This window comes from Puma concolor, chromosome D1 (genome assembly GCF_028749965.1).
Source record: "Puma concolor isolate L17-30 chromosome D1, mPumCon1.1.hap2, whole genome shotgun sequence".
NCBI classification, from domain to species: domain Eukaryota; kingdom Metazoa; phylum Chordata; class Mammalia; order Carnivora; family Felidae; genus Puma; species Puma concolor.
The window spans coordinates 31,092,121-31,115,017 of NC_141676.1; the positions used below are offsets into that span (position 1 = coordinate 31,092,121).

General features: G+C 37.9%; 1 protein-coding gene and 1 long non-coding RNA gene across 4 annotated transcripts in view; one reads left to right on the forward strand and one right to left on the reverse strand.

Moving 5' to 3' along the window:
• Positions 1 to 4,386: 4,386 nt before the first annotated feature.
• ARL14EP (ARF like GTPase 14 effector protein) lies at positions 4,387 to 21,142 on the reverse strand. Its single transcript, XM_025928060.2, has 4 exons — positions 21,016 to 21,142; positions 10,423 to 10,922; positions 8,671 to 8,798; positions 4,387 to 7,620 (listed from the first exon to the last, which is right to left on the reverse strand). The coding sequence occupies exons 2-4, from the start codon at positions 10,843 to 10,845 to the stop codon at positions 7,392 to 7,394; spliced, it is 780 nt and encodes a 259-aa protein (XP_025783845.1). The 5' UTR covers positions 10,846 to 10,922; positions 21,016 to 21,142; the 3' UTR covers positions 4,387 to 7,391.
• The window catches only part of LOC147576577 (uncharacterized), a 192,313-nt gene continuing 190,530 nt past the window's right edge, over positions 21,115 to 22,897 (forward strand). For all 3 annotated transcript variants that reach the window (XR_015240942.1, XR_015240941.1, XR_015240940.1), the window contains exon 1: positions 21,115 to 21,251. This is a non-coding gene — a long non-coding RNA (uncharacterized LOC147576577). The remainder of the gene's footprint in view (positions 21,252 to 22,897) is intronic.

Sequence of the window (22,897 nt, forward strand, 5' to 3'; positions counted from 1 at the left end):
ACCCACTTGAATTCTGAATGATCTCCATATTGAGCCAGAAGGGAGTTGGCCTCCCAATGGCTCAGGCCAAACCCCAGACCAATTAAATCAAATACTTGGGGCTGAGGCCAGATAAGGTATTTTTTTCTGATGTTCCACAGGTTGTTTCCATGTGCAACCAAGGTTCAGGACCATGTCCTGTAGAGCAGTGATTCTCCAAGCATGGCTTCCAGACTAGCCATTTCAATCTCATCTGCAAACTTGATAGAAATGCGAATTTGTTGTCCCTACTCCAGACCTACTAAATCATAAACTGTTGGTTCCACCCTGGGCCTGCAGACTGTGGTTTAACAAGCCCTCCAGGTGATCCTGATGCATGATCAAATTTGCACTGGTCTAGAGTTCCACAACACAATGCTAACAAGCACAGGACCCTAAAACTATACCTTCACTCTCTTTTTTCTTAGTTAGCAGGGCAGGTCTGTTAGTAAGCCTCTTTGGGTGAAAGAACTCATTAAGGCTCATTAAGGTTTGCTTAAGTAATAGAGTATTTTTTGCAAGGATCTGTATGAATATAAAGGAATCAACTGTGTGGCCAGGTTTCATTGATAGTGGGTAATTTCAAGATACAACAGATGTACTAATCTGACAGCAGCTCTGGAGACTCAATGACAGCTTCAAGAGCTCTTGCCTCCCAAGTGTGTAGGTCTAGAACCCTAACGTGCCTTAGCTATTCTGCCATTTCATCTCTCTTTCTACAAACCTCTGAATTCTTTCTCCTGTATCTTGTCTAAATTTCTGAAATAGGAGCGCTGGGGTGGCTCAGTCAGTTAAGCGTCTGTTTTGGCTCAGGTCGTGATCTTGTAGTTTGTGGGTTTGAGCCCCGCGTCAGGATCTGTGCTGGCAGTTTAGAGCCTGGAGCCTGTTTCAGATTGTGTCTCCCTCTCCCTTTGCTCCTCCCCTGCTCACACTCTTCCTCTCAAAAGTAAATAAACATTAAAACAAATTTTATTTCTGAAATAATCTGATAGGCTCAGTTAATCTCTTTCATCACTTGGTGATGTTTCCTTTAATATTTGCCCAACGCGTAAGCTTTGCTAGCCTAACTGGCTTTCCTTGGGTCAGGTCTCTTATGAAGCCCAACCAGTTGGGAACAGGGGAAAGCAAAATGCGGAGTAAGAATCTCCTAGGGCCATTTCTCTTAAAAGGTCTGAGGATCCTCCTAACATGAGTTTGTGGGTTATGTCACACAGTGGAAAGCTTGGTCTGTCAGGGATGTTTAGCTGTTCTCTCTTAAATCTATGTGTAGTTCTTTGACAAAAAAAGGTATCAAGGACAAATTAAGCATTCAACTATAACTCTTTGGAGATGAGTTGGAAACTTTTACTGACAAACTTTGGGAATGTTTTCCTTTCAATATTTGCTATAGGGAAGTCTTTTTGTGACCAAATTTAGAAATGCCATGAGCCGTAGTATTTTGGAAAATAATCTTATTTGCACGCACCAGTTTGTAGGGCCTATATTTTATGCAGAAATGCTCTTTGCAGTCTCCTTCACTAAGGCATAAATGACTAAAGTTTATTGGTATTTTCTAAAACCTTATTTACCAAAAAGAAAAAAAAAAAAAAAAGCTCAAGTGATAGTTTTCTCCAGATCATCAGATTGGCTCTCCAGGTTCTCTTTTAATAACTGATCTGATTTCTCTATACTAAGCTGAACTGAAATACAGGAAAGTCCAATCCAAAACGAAAGGCTTCCCCTTTGGGGTAGACATGAGTTTGTTTTTTACAAACCTTAATGATGCCACAGTTCACTGAACGTCTCTGAATCATTTGACCTCTTAATGCCAAAATTAAATTTGTACTTCACCCAGATCTTTGTAGAACCCACTTACATGGTACTAGGATTGCCACTATTACTTTAGCTTATGCCACCAAATAACAAATTGAATTAAAAAACTGTAATGTTAATTTTTTAAGAGAGCACAACAGAGCATGAGCAGGGGAGGAGCAGAGAGGGAGGGAGACACAGAATCTGAAGCAGGCTCCAGGCTCTGAGCTGTTAGCACAGAGCCTGACGCAGGGATCAAACTCAATGAACCATGAGATCATGACCTGAGCCAAAGTCCGATGCTTAACCGACTGAGCCACCAGGCGCCCCACAAATTCAATTTTAAAAGTAACTGTAAGTAAATACTACTTTGAAGTCCAGATCATAAACTTGGGCTACCAGAATATAATTAAAACTAAAGTTTAATTTGGGTTGATCAAACTGATTGGTAACTGATTATTGGTAACAAAGGGATACTTAACAGAGATAGTATTTCTGTTTTGATTGTTTCAGGTCTCCTTTTACAGGCCATACTCTTCATGAAGTTCTCTCAAAAGGACAAAGATCCTGTAATTTGACCTGTGTCTAGTTTTTACACTATTTAAGAAAAATGTGCCCTCACTTCAAAATGTGTCTTTGAAAAGTATCATCCAAGTTTACAATGAAAATCATGAGCCAAACTTTTGTGTTTTCATGCATTATCTGTTGAAGTTGGGACTATTGGAAGGTTTTGGACATCCTAGCAATGTTTGTAAGCAGTATACTTTTAGTATGTCCATTTATTTCAAAATTACAGATGGGGGAGCCTGGGTGGCTCAGTCGGTTAAGTGACCAACTTCAGCTCAGGTCATGATCTCATGGTTTGTGAGTTCGAGCCCCGCATCTGGCTCTGTGCTGATAGCTCAGAGCCTGGAGCCTGCTTCGGATTCTGTGTCTCCCTCTCTCTCTGCCCCTCTGCTGTTCACGCTCTATCTCCATCTCTCTCTCTCAAAAATAAACATTAAAAAAAAAAAAAAAAACACAGATGAAGATTATGGCAACTCCTTAATAAAACATTTGTTTGCTTGTAGATTAATACGAAATGAGAAAATTGAAGTTTTTAAATCATTGTTTCACAAAGACATTTATCCCTCATGGTTTCAAGGGGAAAAAATTTAATATGGCTAGTTGTGCCACTGATAGGACTGTAATTAAGTACTTTTAAATTGCACTTAAAGATGCAGTATTACTAATCCAACTCAGTTAATAATGTTTTACCGGGTAAATCTCCTTTATCTCCTAGAAGTTAGAGTATCTTGGTAAAATTAGTCAATCCTCACAACTGTGCCATTGCAAATAATCTATAAATTGGGGTATATATTCTACAGGAGTTTATTATGCTTTTCAAACTAAGTGTTCAGTGAAGCATTTGATGGTTTTTCAGTAAATAAAAACCATTATTTTCCCAAGTCTCTCCACTTTATAAAAATAAGTGAGGGGTGCCTGGCTGGCTCAGTCGGAAGAGCATTGTAACTCTTGATCTCAGGGTAGTGAGTTTGAGGCCCATACTGGGTGTAGAGATTACTTAAATAAACCTTAAATAAATAAATGAAACCCAGAAGTGCCTATGCATATTTTCATATCCTGACTCATATTCCTGAAAAAAGAAATCTGGTTGACTACTATTGGGTGAGACCTAAGAATGCTACAAAGAGAAACCATTCTACTCCCAGGGTTAAAATATTCCACTTTAGTGTAACTACTAGTGTTCACAGTTTAATTTAAAAGTGAAGAGATTAAGCATTTAGTAGCAGCAGAGTTTATTTACATCAAGATACCAGCAGATGTCAGCAAAAACTAAGGCAGTGCCATATGACTTTGTACAAGGGTATTCCTAATGTTGACAGAAAATCTCTAATTACCAAAGTGCAGTCCATTTTAGACCCCTTGGTTTCATACAGTGTTACATGACCCAGGAGGGGTGGGGCTGAGAGGCCGCAGCAGAATCTGCCTTTTCAGGGCAGCAACAGCTCTTTCAAAGAACTGACTGCTCAGATTTTGTCCAACAAAACCCACCTATAACACTGTATAGCAAACTAAACCACGCTTCAGACAGCCATCCCCATTTAAAAAAGGGGCGCCTGGGTGGCGCAGTCGGTTGGGCGTCCGACTTCAGCCAGGTCACGATCTCGCGGTCCGTGAGTTCGAGCCCCGCGTCAGGCTCTGGGCTGATGGCTTGGAGCCTGGAGCCTGTTTCCGATTCTGTGTCTCCCTCTCTCTGCCCCTCCCCCGTTCATGCTCTGTCTCTCTCTGTCCCAAAAATAAATAAAAAAAAAAAAAGTTGAAAAAAAAAAAAAAGAAAACATGTTTTGGTTTACGGAACACTCATATTACCTAGGTTCTCTGATACAGATTCAGGGGTTCTGAACGTGGGAGTACTTGAGAGGACACAAATGCATTTCTCTGGAGAATTCTGTCAGATGGTAGAACAGCTTGTTATACAGACATAGATATAATATTAAAAAAATACAAGAATCTCATGAATAATATTTCAAAGGTAACTATTTTCTTATGCTTATAAAAGAAACAGAAAAAAGATTACATGGGATGCCATTTATTTCAAATATATAAATGCACTTTTTAACATTTGTGACCAACACTGTGTAAGACCAATGTTTATAGCCTTACATCAACTTCTTAAGCAGGACCCATATACAGCAGAAGTGTTCTTATCACTTTTATTTTTGCCTTTTAGACTAATAGTATTCTAAAATAATTTTAGCCACCATGAACCATACTTATGGAAAATATAAAAAGAATTCAGATTATTTCATTGTATTCTGTATTTCTGTAATTCTACAGTAAAAAATAGTAAGTGAACTCGTGACGTAATTTTCCCAAAACACAGCTTTTATTGTAGCAGACTAAATTAGATATACCTCTCTCTCTGTAAACATTTTGCATGCTCACTAAAAGTCTGGTCTTCTACATAGGCATAATGAACAAATATAAGCAAAATTATGATAGAAATTTATCCCTGAAACAAGTTAAATATTACCATCTTTGAAAAATAACACAGAAATAGTCTAAGGACTGTTGAAATATAAACAGTTTGAATTTTAAAGTCATTTATTCTGTTGAAAATATATTCCTGTTTTAAACAAAAAAAAAATCTAAGATTTATTTATTTATTAATGTTTATTTATTTTTTGAGAGAGAGACAGAGCACAAGTAGGGGAGGAGCAGAGGGAAAAGGAGACAGAATCTGAAGCAGGCTCCAGGTGGAGCTGGAACCCACAAATGACCTGAGCTGAAGTCTGATGCTTAACCGACTGAGCCACCCAGGCGCCCCTGAAAAGCTTAAGCAATATAGTAAATCATACTTACTTAGAACCAAAAAAAAACCAATCCAAAACAAAATAAAAAAAAACAACAAACAAAAAAACAAAACATTGGTAGCAATGCAACTAAGGTCTAATGAACCCAGAAGTTCAGATAAAATTAGAAGTCTCTGTATCCTCTATAACAAAATATTTCCTTAATTCAGAAAAACATCCAAAAAACTAGCATCTAATTTAAAGCCAAAATATTCTTTTTGCCAGTGCTCTGTTGAAATCTGAATTAAAGACTTGATACTGATTATACTTCTGATAACTAGGTCAGTGGACAATTATCACTTAATGACAATACCATGGTTCAAAATGGCATTCCATCAAAGTAAAACCTGTTAAACAGATACCAAATTATACAGAAATAAAAATAAACCTCCACTGGTCAATCCAATCAAATTGGCTGCATAAATTTCACTTAAATGACTTAAAATGTATCTGAAACTACTAAAAGCTTATCTGGTTAAACTAAAGTACTACAACTTAGGGAAAACAAAGCAAAAACCTAGTTTAGTGGCAATGCCCTAGCTGATAAAATATTTTAGACAGGGAGCTGCTTGAAAAAGGAGCAGAGAAGTTATCATCCACTCTCATTCTCCAAAGAGCACCCATACGAATTCCATACAGAACTAGTACATCAAGATTCAAGCAATTTCCAATTTAATTTATATTGTCTCTACCACTGTTTGTCCACTTTTTTTTCCTTTTCATTACTAACTGCCTTAAAGCCTTTTTTTTTTTTTAGCCCTTTTCATCCTAATCACCACCTTATAAAACTTTAATAACATAGACACCATGTATCCCTGTTTCTGTATTGTATGAATATCCATGCTTTATACATAGTAAGATCTTTGCCACCAGGAACAAATTTTCACCAAGAATGTATGGCTAAACAATGAAAGGTTTACAATGCTAAAACTTTTTAAGGGTAAGTAGTGAGAAGAATTTTAGCACTTAGATATGTAGATTATTTCCAAAATAGTTTTAACACTCAACCACCTAGTTTTATTGAAATTAATTTTTCCTGAAGTAGGCACTGTTCTCAGCTACAGTCCTTGGCTTGCACAGTAGTGCTGGGCCATAAAAATGACCATTCGTAGCAACCTTAATAATCAATGGAGAAAATGTTCTGTGACCTCCAAAAACCCATCAAAATATTAAAAACTCTTGTTAGAAATGTAAAGGAAAATGAAAACACTGTAAAAAAAAGGTATTTTAGTACACTGTAATTGAAAAACATTGGAAACACTGAGAATTAAAGCATTATTCCGTTGCAAAAAACTAATCAAGAGCGGTTTGAACAGTGCCTGCTTTTTTGCTAACTTAAGATACAAAGTAGGCTATACCATTGCAGATACTTAAGTTTGGATCTGCTTCTACCATTTTCTCATTTGTGCTTTCAATGTTGTAAAATCACTGTAATTTCCTTTAACGTGAAGTTTTTTACTATCACTTCCTCTGGGATATATTCAAGCTTTTCATCACAGCCTATTTCCCTATTTACATTGCTCCCCCCAGCAGCCCCCCCGCAAGCTTCCTCTAGCTGCATACTGAGGCTCTAGAGAAACAGCAGCATCAACCTTCCCATAAGTGATTTCTTCTACAACTCCATCTACGTTCAATGCATATCTCACATCTAGCATGATCATTTTTCATTTCTTCACTGCTCTTTTATCTTTGGTGGACGGTTATTTTGATGATCCACTTTTGGAAAATGTCACATGGGTGACAAGGAGACAGCACAACCACATGCTTTGCTGTCTAGGAGTGGACTGAATGACAGATGTGCGGTAACCAACCACTAGAGGGGTCTGAGTGAAGGTCACGGATGGACTGGTCACTGATGAGGAGGCACATCTGTTACATAATGACTTAGGGACAAAGAGCCAGCAGGGAAGTTTGTACTTCATGTAACTACCCACGGTATATACCATGGAACTGAAATGTGAACTGTGCTAATGGAGGACTGCCTTTACCTACTTGTTGACATTGGCCTGGGCAGGCTTAAAGCTGACTGCTGAGTAAAAGGCCATATAAACTGACATCAAATAATAAATCTTAAAGCACCCTAACTGCAAAACTAATGCATAATGAGTGCATGCTGAGGTGGTTTTCAAATTGTCATCATTTGGCAGTCAACTTTAGAATGCATCTGAGAGTGACAGAGTTTTAGAAATAGAGATGGGATCTTTTCCCATAATTTGATACCACAAATTATCCAGCATGTTTGTTATGAATGATTTCCCCTCCTTCGATTTCGATTTGCTCATATAGCCACTTGCGGTCACAGCGGCATTCAGCTCCGCATTTGGTGGAACCACAGGCAGGACAAGCATAGAAACATCCTAAACAGTCTTCATCGAGGCAGTCACAGAGGTCCATTCCACTGAAAATCAGCAGGCCCTGGCTATCATAGACCTTACTCTTTGCTGGTATCACTTGTCTGTAAAAGAAAACACAAGATGATTGACACTTCACAAAGACATTATTTTTAAATAAATGAAAAAAAGGTAAAAAAAAAAAAAAATGGAAGCAAGTAAAATATTTTGAATTAGGGATGAAGTCCTGCAAAACTGGTACATAACTTACCAGACTCAAGCCTACTCTATAATTACTAGTAATGAACTGTGTGTGAGAAGAGACCTCATTCTAAAGTGTTGAGACAAATCCAAAGAGCCTGAAAATGCCTCTAGAAGTCCATTTAAAAGTCAACTCAGTAAAGGAATGGACCAGAACTATTTCCAAAAAAATATTATTTCTGTGAAAAATATTTTCCCCTTCCCTTAACAACAACAACAACAACAACAAAGAATGGCTGCTTAATAATGGTACATTTTGTTGGTTACCAATCTCTATTACCCTATTGGTTTTTATACTGCAATTAATCTGTTTCTTGTTCTTTAACGGACTTGAGCAAATCTGGCCTAAAAACACTTAAATGACTCATTGGAAAATCTTAACAGATGGAATAAATGGCATATGTAGAAAATAATTCTGAATGATTACACTAACATTTCTTTGTCAACCTGTGTTTTAGAAATGTTCAGTTTAAAAAATCATATTCTAAACAATTTACTTTTCTCATTCGTTCTGTTGACTATACCATAACTGTTTCTATTTTAGACATGTAAAAAATAAAAAGCAACCTTGAATTTTCATAAGATTTACTTTTTAGCTGCCACCCATAGAAGGGTGATATACCAATTACATAATACCAGTACTTTTCAAAAAACTGTTTTAAATATGTTTGAATTTTAGTTCTCATGCCAAAAATGTTAACCTGTTCACTTCATTGACACTTCCTTAGAAATAAATTTTTAGAGCTGAAAGGGACGCCTTCATTTTATATGCAGCCCTTGGAGATTCCTACTAATTGCAGATTATCCAGTTTAAAATATCTACCCAAAAAATTCAAAACTCCAGAGAAAGATGTGAAACAATAACAGACAGACGCAGCAAGCTAACAAAGGTCTTCAGGGAACACACAGCCTACCTGTCAGAACCAGCGGTTGCATTTTTTGTGAGCCTTCTTTTTTCTCTTTTACCAGTTTCTGGAGCAAATTCAGTTTGTTTTCCTGGGTTTGCAAATTGCAATGACCTCAAAGCTTTAGCAGTTCTTCCCTGAATAAAGGTAAACAAATTATCAACTCAAATCTTGACAACAGACCATGAATACATTAATATTTAACTTAATGTTAACCCTGATTATTCCTTAACCTGAAGGACAGTCTGGAATTCACAAAAAAGAAGAAAAAGGTTTTAGAACCCAAGTGCAATGAAATTTACACAGCCCTAGACAATATTCAAAGTTTAACTTTGGTTAACTTATTTGTAATATTTCCATTACCTAATTTTAGTCTCTGGCCTATTAGAAGGGGCAATAGGCCTGCTGAAAACTGCTATGGCTTCTGTCAATATGGGAGAAAAGGCAAAAAAAAAAAACAACAACCCTGCTGTACGACCCAATGGGATAAAACTGAGTTTCCTGGGCGCCTGGCTGGCTTGGTTGGTGGAGCGAGCAACTATTGATTTCAGGTTGTGGGTTCAAGCCCACACTGGGTGTAGAGATTACTTTAAAAATGTAACAAAAAAGAAAAACAAAAACTGAGGCTCCTAATATCATCTTGAGTCCTTAAGAAAAGATTCTATTATTGTATACATAGTTAAAAGCAGAGAGATAATAATGGTTTCAAGTCCTGAAACAGTATTATCATCTTTTTAAAAAGCATTGGTAAAACAAAATTTTGATGGTTAAGGATTTAAGTTTGTTATCTGGGGAAAAAGCAGTTTATGTGATATATTACACAGAGCAACAAATAAATGGAATGGAGAAGACATCTATAGTGACAGGTGCAAGTACCTAGTATGAACTGCAAGGTAACACTGGGTCCTGGAGATATGCCTTTGAGGGGAGAACAAAAGGGAAGTACTACATATAATTTAAAATTTTAATTATCTTTTAATTCGGTTTATTAATATAATGAAAAGGAGGAAATTGAGAAAAATATCCCAGCAGCAAGAATTATAAATTGGTTATAAATAGAAATTTTGAGAAGTGCTCCTTTGATATACTTGTCTTTGTTCTACACCCAAAGATAGCTTTATGAAATCTCGGTTTTTTTTCTGATGTAGTTAAATAATCTGAATGTAGGCATATGAATAAGGGAGAGTTATAAATATTTAGTATTTACAATGTAAAAATGTATGCTTTTTGACCATAGGGAGCACTAAAATTAGCCTGATCATATCAAATAAGAATTCAGAGCTAAAAGCAAAAGAAATCCAAAGAACAGTATTAACGCCAAAGAAGAAAGAAAGGTTGAAGAAACAATTATTGGAAGTGATTTTTCTGGTGTTCGTTTTAAAGCAGTAATTTTCAAGGGGAATTCATTGTGCTATACAGATCCTCACTGGCTGGCATGTCCCATTGAGTTACTTTGGTATTAGAAAAGAAGCTAAGATAATAACTAGATCCTGGCTTTACCAGAATGTTCTAAAAGCCACTCCTGACATCTTAGCCCTAGGAGTTACAGCTTGAGTCTTGGGCATAGTATGTTATTCCTTTCTCAATCCTGGTTTATCATCCAGTCTAGGTACATGGGAATATTTAGAAAATCATTTACTTTCACCTCCCCAACTTTAATTTACAATTAGTATCATAATAATATAAATGATTTCTTTATAGTTCAACAAAACCCCACATTGTAGAAGTAACACAGGAGACAAAAATGGCTGCCATACATACATCTGAATCAGGTTTTCTTCTCTGCCGATCTTCAGAATCAACATCCACACTTCCATTGATTATCTGTGTACATTTTGGACAAAGCTTCCACCCAGGTACAAGCTGTCTTCCAAATTTTGCACTCAGAAAAGTGGCATCATCTAAGTCAATTACATGCAAATTTTTTTTGGCTAGTTTTTTGTGTATGTTAAATGGGTCACAACATGACTTCTGCAAATCCTCAAATCTGTCAATGTAAATTTTCGCATGATGGAAGCAAATGGTATTGTTCCCAGAAAGTGTCATTCCAGTTCTAAGTTGAAGTAAAAGCATATCATTTGATGACAGTTCTTGCAAAGTCTTGAAACCCGTGTGACGAGTATAGTAGGTTTTATGGCACTCATTCGTGGTACGGAGTTGGACTCCAACTGAACATGGATCCATCACTCTTGATTCTAGCAAATTTCCCTTGTTAGATTTTGTCTACAGATCTCTCTCAAGTAGGTCATGTGCTGATTGCCCTAGAGAAAAAATTGAAGAGTCAGATTTGTGCTGCAAACTTTTTATCTGGGAAACTGAAAAAGCATTTGCTGAAATTCAACACCTATTTAAAAGAAAGAAACTCTTCATAAGTGAGGAATAGAATGGCATTTACCAAAAGCCTACAATAAACATCAGATATGCAGGACTTTTATGGAGAAAATTATGAAACAGACAAAAAAGTTATCCTAAATGAATGTAGAAATTAATCATGGGAACTCTGACCAAAGTATATAAATTCTCCAGGAATTTATCTATAAATTCAATACTATTCCAATAAAAATCCCAGTAGGTATTCCACTCATTCCACCTTGGAATTTAGCATTTGGTTTATTTGGAAGACTAAAAATCCAAGACAGTCAAGATAGTCTTGAAGGAAAACAAAGTGACATATTTATTTGCTATAAAGCTATTATAATTAAATCTGTGGTGGCAGTACAGTATAGACAAATAGATCCATGAAACAATAAGGGTTTGGTGTGACATATGACATATGATTTTATATAATCAGTGTTATAGGGTATTACACCTTAATGGGGAAAATATTAAAATATTAGGGATAACCAGATAACCACATGGAAATAGACTAAGATCTCTTTCTCACAAACAAAAATCAATTCCTGATGGATTAAATAATCAAACAAGAAAAGAAAAACTATACAAATGTTTAAAAGAAAACATAGACGGGGTGCCCGGATGGCTCAGTGGGTTAAGTGTCCAGCTCTTGGTTTTGGCTCAGGTAATGCTTTCACAATCTTGGGATTCTCCCTCTCCCTCTGTCTTTCCCCTCCCCTCCCCCCCTCACGTTCCCTGTCTCTCTCAAAAATAAATAAGTAAACATTTAAAGCAAGCAAGCAAGCAAGCATAGAAGACTTTGTGACATTGGGAGAAGAATTTCTCAAACAAGAAAGCACATACCAAAGGAAACGATGGATATATCTGATTATACATCAAAATTAAACATTTCCTTATAACTCTAAAGGAGGAAAAACAGCCGCACTTGAAAGGTATGGTTAGGATTATTATCCCAAATATACAAAAAACAACATATCCTGACTTCTATAAATCAATTAGAAAATGACAAGGAACCCATTAGAAAACTAAAAAAATACAGATAGGCAATTCACAGAGGAAGAGAAAATAGCCAAGAAATGCATGCAAAGATGTACATACAGCCTTTACTGCTGTCAAAAAAAAAAAAAAAAAAAAAAAAGCAAATTACATACTATTTCTCAAACATTTGCATGGCAAAATTTTGAAATCTGATAACCTGGTGCTGGTTAAATTGTGGCCAACTCTTACATGCTCCTTATACACTGGTAGAAATGTAAACTGCAATGGCTTTAGAGCATTTTTGGCGATTTCTGGCAAAATTAAAGAAGTCCACATCCCAGGACCTTGCACTTTCAGCTCTAGATGTCCATGCCAGAAAAATCTATGTCCCACATGAGCACAAGGACTTTGTACATTACATATACAAGGACTTTGAGCATTTATTGTCTTTGACAGTGAAAAGTTGGAAAGAACCTAATTTTAGGAATGAGACACCGTGAGTTACTCAACAGGGACTCCTACAGGTCAGGTAAGATGACTAACCTACAGGAATTCTATGAATCAACATAGATAAATCTCAAGGACAATCTTAGGTGAAAAAATTGTAAAAGGACACATACCATTTATTTAAAATTTTAAACACACAAAAAAGAGTGTACATGGTTTATAGATAAAATATGAATCATGATAAAATATATATATCAGATTAAGAAATGCCAAATTTGGGGCACTTTGGTGGCTCAGTGGGTTAAACAATCTGCGACTCTTGATTTCAGCTCAGGTCTTGATCCAAAGTTCATGAGATGGAGCCCCACATTGGGCTCTGTGCTGACAGGGCAGAGCCTGCTTGGGATTCTCCCTCCTCCTCTCTCTCTCTACCCTTCCCCTGGGCACACGTCCAAATGTGCGGGCTTTCTCTAAGTATAAAGAATAAAAAAAAAAAAAAAAAAAAAAAAGAAATACAAATTTGTGGTATACATACTTCTAAGGAGGAAGGAACCTTTTAAAATTTTTTTTTTCAACGTTTTTTTATTTATTTTTGGGACAGAGAGAGACAGAGCATGAACGGGGGAGGGGCAGAGAGAGAGGGAGACACAGAATCGGAAACAGGCTCCAGGCTCCGAGCCATCAGACCAGAGCCTGACGTGGGGCTCGAACTCAAGGACCGCAAGATCGTGACCTGGCTGAAGTCGGACGCTTAACCGACTGCGCCACCCAGGCGCCCCATGAAGGAACCTTTTTAAAGATATTTATGGAATATAAAACTTGGTGGCATTTACACACATGCTTCATTTTCTGTACTATTTGAAAATTTCATAAATATTTTTCAAAGCAAATACAAAACCTTAGTTGAATTCTTAAGAAAAAATTCAACAAATACAAGTCACTAGGAAAAATATATGTGAGGGGCGCCTGGGTGGCTTAGTCAATGGGGCATCTGACTTCACCCTGGGTCATGATCTCAGAGTTGGTAAGTTGGAGTCCTGCATTGGGATCTGTGCTGATGGTGGAGACTGCTTCGGATCCTCTCTCTCCCTCTCTCTCTGCCCCTCTCCAGCTTGTGCACTCTTTTTCTCTCTCAAAAATAAATAATATTAAAAAAAGTAAAAACATTAAAAAATATATATGTGAATCACTGAAATCTGGATGGTGGCAGAGTGCTGAAAAATCTAGGATCCTGCAGTTTTGCAAGTGCTTTTATAAATTTTGCTCCAAAAAAAAAAAAAAAAAATCGTTAGAAAGCTTACTTTGCCATGTTTTCTGTAGAGAAAAACCATATACAAAGAAACCATATGCAAAGAAAACACCATATACAAAGAGGACTCTGGTCTCATGTTAACAAAAAATGGTGACTATGCAACTGTTTTCAGTTAAAATACTAAATTTAAAAAGTTAAAAAATATAATACAATTTAAAGTTCAAAATGTCACTGAACATTTTAACTTATGTTTTTAAAAGCTAGTTAAGGTGGAGCATGTTTATATATTTTTTATCCTATTTTAACCAACTTTTAAAATTTAACTTCCAAGTAATGGTACCAATTATATCAGACAAAATGACTTGTATTATACAAGCAGATTTCTTTTTAACAGAAATGTGGATTAAAATAAATTAAGGAGTGGAAAAGAGGAAGCCAGAGCTATGATTATAAAACTACAAACTATGCTCTACTGTACTTTAAGAGATATGGGACACAAACCTGGCTCTGAACTTTCTTAACAGTCAAAACAAAGAAAAAAACTTGACCCGCACATTATGGAAACTGCTATTGTTTAATGTCTTACTAATGCTCGATTCTTTATATTTGTAGGTACTATACCCAATCTGTAGCCACTAATCGGTGATTTTTCGAACATAAAATTATTTCTTAGCAAACACTTGCCTCACCCTAACCGTATTTGACAGGAAAACCATCCTGTGACTTAGAAAATTCATTTTGGAAATTCTGTCTACAGAATTAATACATTTTTACCCACTAGGGAATTCTTTTCCTTGGCTACTGGGGCATCTGTTCCTTTACTTTCCTTTTATCTTGTCTAAATTACAACATGGTTCACTAGAGTTTATTAGCAGGACTGCTAGTTGTGCCAGCGTACTTATTTCTAAATGATCTCTCTCGGAAACTTGGAAATATGATTAACTCATATTAAACCATTTAATGTTTATTATTCATTTTGAGAGAGAGACAGAGAATGCACAAGCAGGGCAGGAGCAGAGAGAGAGAGAGAGAGAGAGAGAGACAGAGAGAGAGAGAGAGAAAGGTGGGGGGGAAATCTGAAGCAGGCTCCATGCTATCAGCGCAGAGCCTGACATGGGGCTCAAAGTCACCAACCATGAGATCGTGACCTGAGCCAAACAAAGTAGGATGCTTAACCCACCGAGTCACCCAGGCAGCCCCACCTTTTTCTAAGTATTTGCTTGGAAATTCCACAATACCATAAATTCTTTTATTAATCTTAAACTACTATGAACCTGAACTCTTAGTTGGAAAGCATAGACTTAAATGTGTTTTTAATTCAATGTAGCCATGACCCTCTCAGTCCCTGAAAACATCCTCTACTGGTAAACAGGTGCTTCCAACTATTTTGAGCTTTTGGTACACTTTTGAGTACTATAATTTTTGGAGGAACACTTGCAGGAATTACACTGCTGTGCAATACCATTTTCTAAGCAGCTATCCCTCTGGTGTCACTGTTAGGGTATATGTACTATTAGACTGGCCAATTAAACATGAATTCTAGATAACGTACATATATATTTTTTTTTTTAAAATTTTTTTTTTTTCAACGTTTATTTATTTCTGGGACAGAGAGAGACAGAGCATGAACGGCGGAGGGGCAGAGAGAGAGGGAGACACAGAATCGGAAACAGGCTCCAGGCTCTGAGCCATCAGCCCAGAGCCTGACGCGGGGCTCGAACTCCCGGACCGCGAGATCGTGACCTGGCTGAAGTCGGACGCTTAACCGACTGCGCCACCCAGGCGCCCGTAACGTACATATATTTTAAGTATATCCCAAATATCGCTAAAAAGTAATTTGTTGTTTGTCTGAAATTCAAATTTAACTGGGCATGCTGTATTTTTATTTGTTAAATTTGGCAACCTCATTTTTTGCATCTTCCTGGAAGTAGAAATGTTTCTTTGGTACCAGCTTCACATTATGCACCATTTCTCAACTTGTTGCTAAAAGAAAGATGAACTTCCCATGAACAAATTATAGGACATGCTCAGTTTAAAATTAAAACGTCCTATCAGATAGAAGATAAACTGCAAGTCACAGTAAAAAAATAAATTTTACACACTAAAACTCAATGGCACAACTGTACCACTCATTTAAAACTGTCATGGTAGGGGCACCTGGATGACTCAGTTGGTTAGGTGTCCAACTTTGGCTCAGGTCATGATCTCATGGTTCATGAGCTTGAGCCCCACGTTGGGCTCTGTGCTGACAGCTCAGAGTCTAGAGGCTGCTTTGGATTCTGTGTCTCCCTCTCTCTCTGCCCCTCCCCTGCTCATGCTGTCTCTCTCTCTCTCAAAAAAAAATAAACATTAAAAAAAAAATGAAAACTGTCAAGGTAAAAGTGTATACACCTGTGTCAGTAAAGTTTCACTGCTTGAAGTCTTACATAAGTTACCTTCCTGATCTACAATTAGGCAGTTTTTTCATGTATTGCTAAAGAAAAGTCAGGCTAACTCAAGGAGCACGAAATTTCGGCCGTGACCTTAAGTGGTTATTGCCTGTCTTCTAAAAATTACAGCCTCTAGCTGGTCCTCCCCTGTTGTAGTACCCGATGTCTTTATTTCTGTCTTTCCTCCCTAAGCTAAAGTTCTGCTGTACAGCTCTTTCATCTATTTCCCAGCAACTGTTTCTTTTGCTCGTTTTGGTCTATGTTCTGGCAATGTGGCCCACAAATCATATTTATTCTTTTCTTCCAGTGACAGTCCAGTAGCTCCATGTTGCTCCCTTTACCTACAGCATGATGTAATGTTCTCCAGTAACGATTAATCGGACACCTTCCTTAATTAACATAGTCAGAAATGCACTACTATTTAGTGTCTCTGAACCGGTACTGGCATCAGCTGGGAACGAATTAGAAAAGAGGAATCTCAGTAAGGACCCTAGACCTACTGAATCAGAATCTATACTAAAACAAACAAACAAACAAAACAACAAAAGACCCCCAGGTGACATGTAAGCATACTACTTTGAGATCCAGATCCACTGCTTCAGGTAATTCAATTAAGAGAATATTAACCAAGCATCTTCCATATTTATAAAGGATATTAAAAAAAAAAAAAAAAAAAAAAAAAAAGGAAGATACACACCCAAACATGAACTTATCTTTCAGGAAGTCTAACATTTAAGGAAGACTATGAGGGGAGTTGAGTCATAAATTTGATAAAACCGATATATATATGAGAAATATATGCATTATTGAAAGCACAGAGATCTGGGTTTTCACATTCTGTGTCTTCCACACAGAATTCCTTTCAGCTATTTTTCAACTGACAACTGTAGATAATGGATAATGGATAGCAATGCAAATCCAATTCTTGTCTATAGTCTTGTAAATTCTGTCTAATGGTGGCTCAATGGACTGCTTGGCCCACTGTGGAAGACCGTTTGCCTCCATTTGCTCATTTCAATAGTCCTGATCAATAAATATGTCTGTTCTTTTGTCATTTGAATTGGTTACAACATAGTTCCCTCATTAATAATGTAAACAAAAATCATGTGTTTATAATTTTATATCTGTGTAACAGTCATGATTTTACTTCCACCTCCTTTTTTGGTGGAAAATTCTTTTAAACGTAGTGAGAGATTAATTACCTCCAGTCAATCATTTTAAACAGTATACCTACTATGCCTCTTGAAAGGAAAAAAAAAAGTCTTGCTTTTATTTTTCACTTTAATTTTTTTAAACTTTATTTTGAGAGAGAGAGAGAGAGAAAACACAACTGGGGGAGGGGCAGAGGGAGGGAGAGACAGAATTCCAAGTAGGCTCCTCACCATTAGCGCAGAGCCCAGTGCGGGGCTCAAACCCATGAACAGTGAGATCATGACCTGAGCCTAAATCAAGAGTCCGATGCTTAACTGACTGAGCCACCTAGGTGCCCCAAAAAGTCCTGTTTTTAATCGGATAAGATGAAAACCAAAAACAAACAAAAAACCCTAAATGTGTTCATTTAGGCCTGATTAATTCAGTTCTTTTCCCCTACCTTTTGGTAAGATTTCACTCTGATACAAATGAGATCCAGGTCTTCAAATACTTTTAAACTGTACTTTGTGATGTAGGATTTACAAATACTAACAGTTAATTCCTGAAGGATCAATGGGTCTCCTAAGGCCTTCCTGTAGAGAGGTTTGGATGAATTTTATTTGTACACTCATTTTCCATTTCAAATAGCCTTTTGAGAAGTTGAATTTTACCTGAGGCCTGTGTTTCTGGTTCTTCAAGAGTCATGGTTAAGGAAATCCTCCCACTACTCTCTTTATGGCTTCTATAAGACTCTGAGGATACCCCCTTGTCTACCTGAGACTAGGACAAAGGTCGTCCAAACTCCCAATCTTTGCCTCATTTACACATTTGTGAATCTTAACTGCATGTTAAAACTGACCAGTCAGAACAAAAATGTTTGTTAGTCATATTTTAAGTTTCTCTTCTTCCCCCAGGTCCCTGAACTTTGGATCAAGGAGATCTGTTGTAGCATCAGTTTACTCCTCCCTGGAGATGCTGGTAGATCTTTTGGTCGGAGAATTCTCTCTACTGCAATAGTTCCTTTTCCCCTATTGTCATACCTTTCAAATAAAGTCTCTCCTTACTAACTCTGGATTTTTTTTTTATTTGAAAAATCCCCCAAAACTTTCTGCATTTTGGACTTTCTGTTGCTTTAGGGTTGCCAACACTTTATTCAGTGCCTAAATATAGTATGTTTTGTGATTCTAAAATTAACATTTAATATTCTTAACAGCAATACTAGAAGAGTCAAGAAACAATGAAATAAGTGTAGAACAGATTAGACCCCTTCTACCACCTTAGGTAGTAAACAAAATTATTTTCTCCTTGTATGATCATATGATTTGAACACTGCAAGCTCAAAAAACAAGTTTTTTTTCTTAAATTGAGGTATAATTTACATATAACATTATTGGTTTCAGGTGTACAAGGTAAAGGTCTGATATTTTGCACATATTGTGAAAGATCACCACAGTAAGTCTAGTTAACATCTATCACCACACAGTTACACTTTTTTTCTTGTGAGTACTTTTAAGATTTACTTCCTAAGCAACTTTCCAATATGCAATACAGTGTTGTTAACTATAGTCACCATGCCGTACATCACATCCCCATTACTTATTTATTTATTTTATACCTGGAAGTTTGTACCTTTTGACCCCCTGCTCCCATTTTGCCAACCCCCTACCTCTGGCAACCACCAATCTATTCTGTTTATCTATGAGTTGATTTTTAAAAAAAGATTTATTTAAAATTTATACATATATATATATATATATATATATATATATATTTAGATTCTATGGAATAAGCTTTTAAGCATTATCACTTGCTATCCATTACAAAACTCTACAATAGGCAGGTTAAACACAGCTGAGTGAGCTCACACAAGGAAATGACTCCAGCAAGCTTTCCTGAGTCTTAAGACTCAGGCCTAATAAAAAAAAAGATAAAGAGAAGTTAAAACCAAAATATAGTCAAAGTATCACTTAAAATATTTGGTGCCTATAGTTACTAAGTGTGAGGTATAGCACCAGGCACAAACATCATCTTGTTAATCTTTACAACAGTGAGATAAATACTATCATCCCCATTTACAGGTGAAGAAACTGAGGCTTAGAGCTCCAGTTACCAAGCCTAGCACAGAGCCTGTAATAACATTCAAGTTCTTGCTGAATGAATAAAACCAAAAAAACCCCACAAAAATTAATTTTACTTTTATATGAAGAATCTCTTAATTAGGTCCTAATGATTTATTCTAGGTTTATCTAACATCTTCCCCTCAGATTTTCTTATTGCTTTGTCTAGTATAGTTTCAGATCATTTTTGGAACAATTTAGCAAACCTTCAGGCTTCCAAACCCCATTCGCAATTTGTCTCTAGTCTTCTAGCCCTTAAAGGCCAAAGAAAACTGAAGTGGGATTTCAGCAATGGAGAGACTGCTTCCAGACCAAGAAGAGTAAATAAAGCTCTTGGTTCTACCTGATTCTGGATGTGGCCCAAATTGTCAAAAAATACTTAACACTCCAGTTGTTGAGTAGGTGATTGTGAAACTGAACTCTGAATCATTCTGTTGAAAATACTTTCATCTCTTCCTAGAAGATAAGAGTCTGGACTCTCTAGCATGGCATGACTTGTTCAAATGCCACATACTCCAGGCCAAACGACACTGCCTGCAAAGTTCTTTTACACTTTATGACTCCTGCTTGGAAAGCCAATGGCCCTTTCTGTGCCAGGCAATGCTAACTTATCCTTCAGGGCAGTACCAGTGTCTAAACCTATCTGGTGTGCCTTACCCAAGTACTATTATTATAGGTCCTTCTTCCTCTGTGTCTGCAGAGCAATCTCATGGTGCAATAAAACTTCTTCTCTATTCTCAGCTGTTGGAAGGCAGGAGCATTATGTTTTTATTTTCTGCATCACCCAAAGGCAAAAGAGGAACATCAGGGACTTCCCTTTTCATAGCAATCACAGGTTTTTTTTTTTTTTTTTATGTTGTTGTTGTTAGTTTTTCAATAATATATTAGCTCTGTGAGGACAAGGAATGAACCAGTTCCTGTTTACAGTTGTAGCTTCTTTAGCATAATACTGGCACTAAGTAATCACTTAACGTCTTTTGAATACATGTTCCATGTTCAGAAACTGTCACACGTCACATCAAGAAGGATGGATCTCTCCAAATCAGGGTGACTAGGTCCCCAGGATGCTGCAATTATTCCCACTCCAACAGCATGATGGTCACATGCATAACGCCCCTAGGTGACAGTCACATCATGTGTCAAGCTACCAAATACATCCAATGAACACTTCCTATGTTCATGCTACTGGGATGGAAAAATGAATACTGATCGGCCTCCAGCCTCAATCAGCTAGGGCTGGGAGGATGCTCATTAAAAAATGAAAACGAACAGGCAGCGATACAGGATGTGGACGAGATTCAGGGCCATAATATCCCTCATGTACATAGTATAAGCCTAAATCATAGCTTTGAGGGCTCCAGGTCTCCCGAAAAGGGGCGACAACCCGCGGAGGAGACAGATGCGACGGAAACTATGCTGGGCCCTGACACAAGGGGCCGCAGAAGAACTGGGGGAGTCGGAGCCACAGCAGCGTAGCCGGCTGCAGGAGGCCCTAAGCCGGAAGCTGAAATCCGTTTCATGTGTCGGGGCCTCCTCTCCCACCTCTCCTTAGGGACTTCCGTGAACCGGCCCGGGCCCCCCTCCCACCCAAGGACCCGTCTCCTCACTCCCGCCCTTCCCAGAGCCTCCCCCGGGCCCCTTCCACCTTAGCTCGAGCTCTCCCCGGCCGAGGTTGCGCTGCACCCGCTTTCACGTAGAGCCGACTTAGCGGCCAGCTCTTCCTCTCTTCCCCGTCCTACCACTGAGAGGACGGCTGGCAAGGGCTAGAGAGGCTCAGCGCTACCATAAAGCGACGCCCGATAGAAGCCTAGAGCGGATCCGAGCCTGGCCCTCCTCCCGCGCGGAAGGGGCTGGGCGGTGTTAATTGGCGGAATATGCAAGGTGAGGCAATGGTTGCTTCAGGAGTCCTCTCGGTTTTGCGTTTGTTTTGTGAGGTTAGGGAATTGGGAGCTCCCTGGGGCTATTTCTTGGGAGATACAGGTTCCGCTGACTTGGATTGTGTTCGCAAATTCCTATGCCTGTGCGTGAGGCCAAATTTTTGCACCCCATTCCTCTTAATCCCTGGAGAAGTGAATGAGTTACACGAACGTCACGAACAGACCCTTTATTTATAGTCTCACGTTTTGTGTGATTTTTGTTCAAACGAAATATATTGCAAAATGCATCTTTTTAAATTACAAACAATAGAAATAGCTATGTTTATTACTTGGAGTAAAATGTAGTCTCCAGGAAGATGCTTGTAAATTTTCTGAGGGAAGAAAACAGTTTATTTCTTGTATCCCTATTGTTTGCCACAGTTTAGGCGCTCAGTTTTTGGAGTATTATTCATCTAGAATCTTTGAGAGATTGTGATCCCTTAGACTGAAGACTCAGCCTTCAACCATTTTCAGGTGGGGATAGGAGGGAGGAAAGACCCAAACTATTGTTTTTTTGACCACCCAAGTGAAAAATGTGAGACCGGGAAAGAAGATAAGGTCCACCAAGGCCCCAGCTTGTTTGTGATACAAAACACACCTACTGTAAATTGTTTTCTGCAGTGAGCCTATGGCCCTTCCTACCACTTTTTTTTTTTTTTTTTTTGCCTGCTCTGCAACCAGGCTGGGTCAATCTTAGAACTAGGGAATGGGAGAAAGGCAAAAAGCAAGAGATAATCCCCTCAGCTGTGTCTGCAAGAGGTCGCATTCAATAGTTCTTTTGTTACTTTGGTGCTTTGCTAAGGAATAATGAGACAAAAAGAATAAAATTTATCTCTACTTTGAAAGAACTCACAGCCTAGTGACAGAGGAGTAAACAGTTAATCACAGTGTGGTGTGATAAACACCATGATAGAAACACAAGGATATGAACAGGATATAATGAGATACATGAAAGCAGGGGCATTCAGTAGAGATTAATGCTTGAATTGAGCTGTTGTGTAGAAAACTAACTTGATGCACTTGTGACCTCCAAGTCTCCTTCTGTGAAACAGAAGGCTCACAGACCACATTAAGATATTTGAAAAACATGGTTTATTAAATCAACTTAAATACCCAGGCAGGGGAAAGAGTTGGAGTTGACACACTTAGGATGGGGTGTAAACATGTAGAAGGATGACATCACCTGAATCTTGAGTTATGCGATGTTCGTATGTTCTATCTGCCACATCTGCCTTTTCCACTGATGATATGCTTATGAGGACTAGAGACGGGGTTATAGCAAGAAGGCCTACAGGCAGAAAGTGCTTTGGGCCAATGACACACATCTACTCTGTTGGATAGATATAAGGAAACAGGCCTGGCCACAGCCAGAGCCTACTAATTAGCTTGATGAACAGGTGCTGGTTTTATTTGCATTTCTTGGATAGAGCACATATGAGACTATACTAGGTGTCACTTGTGGGTAGCTAATTTAGGGCTGACGAAGCTTTCGTCCCAGAGATGGCAGAGTTATTCATACCTTAGTTTTTCCATCCCTGTTTGACTATAAATGACCCTCTTCCATCATATTTTTTATTTAGCTTTGGCATGCCTTATAGTTTACTAACTTAC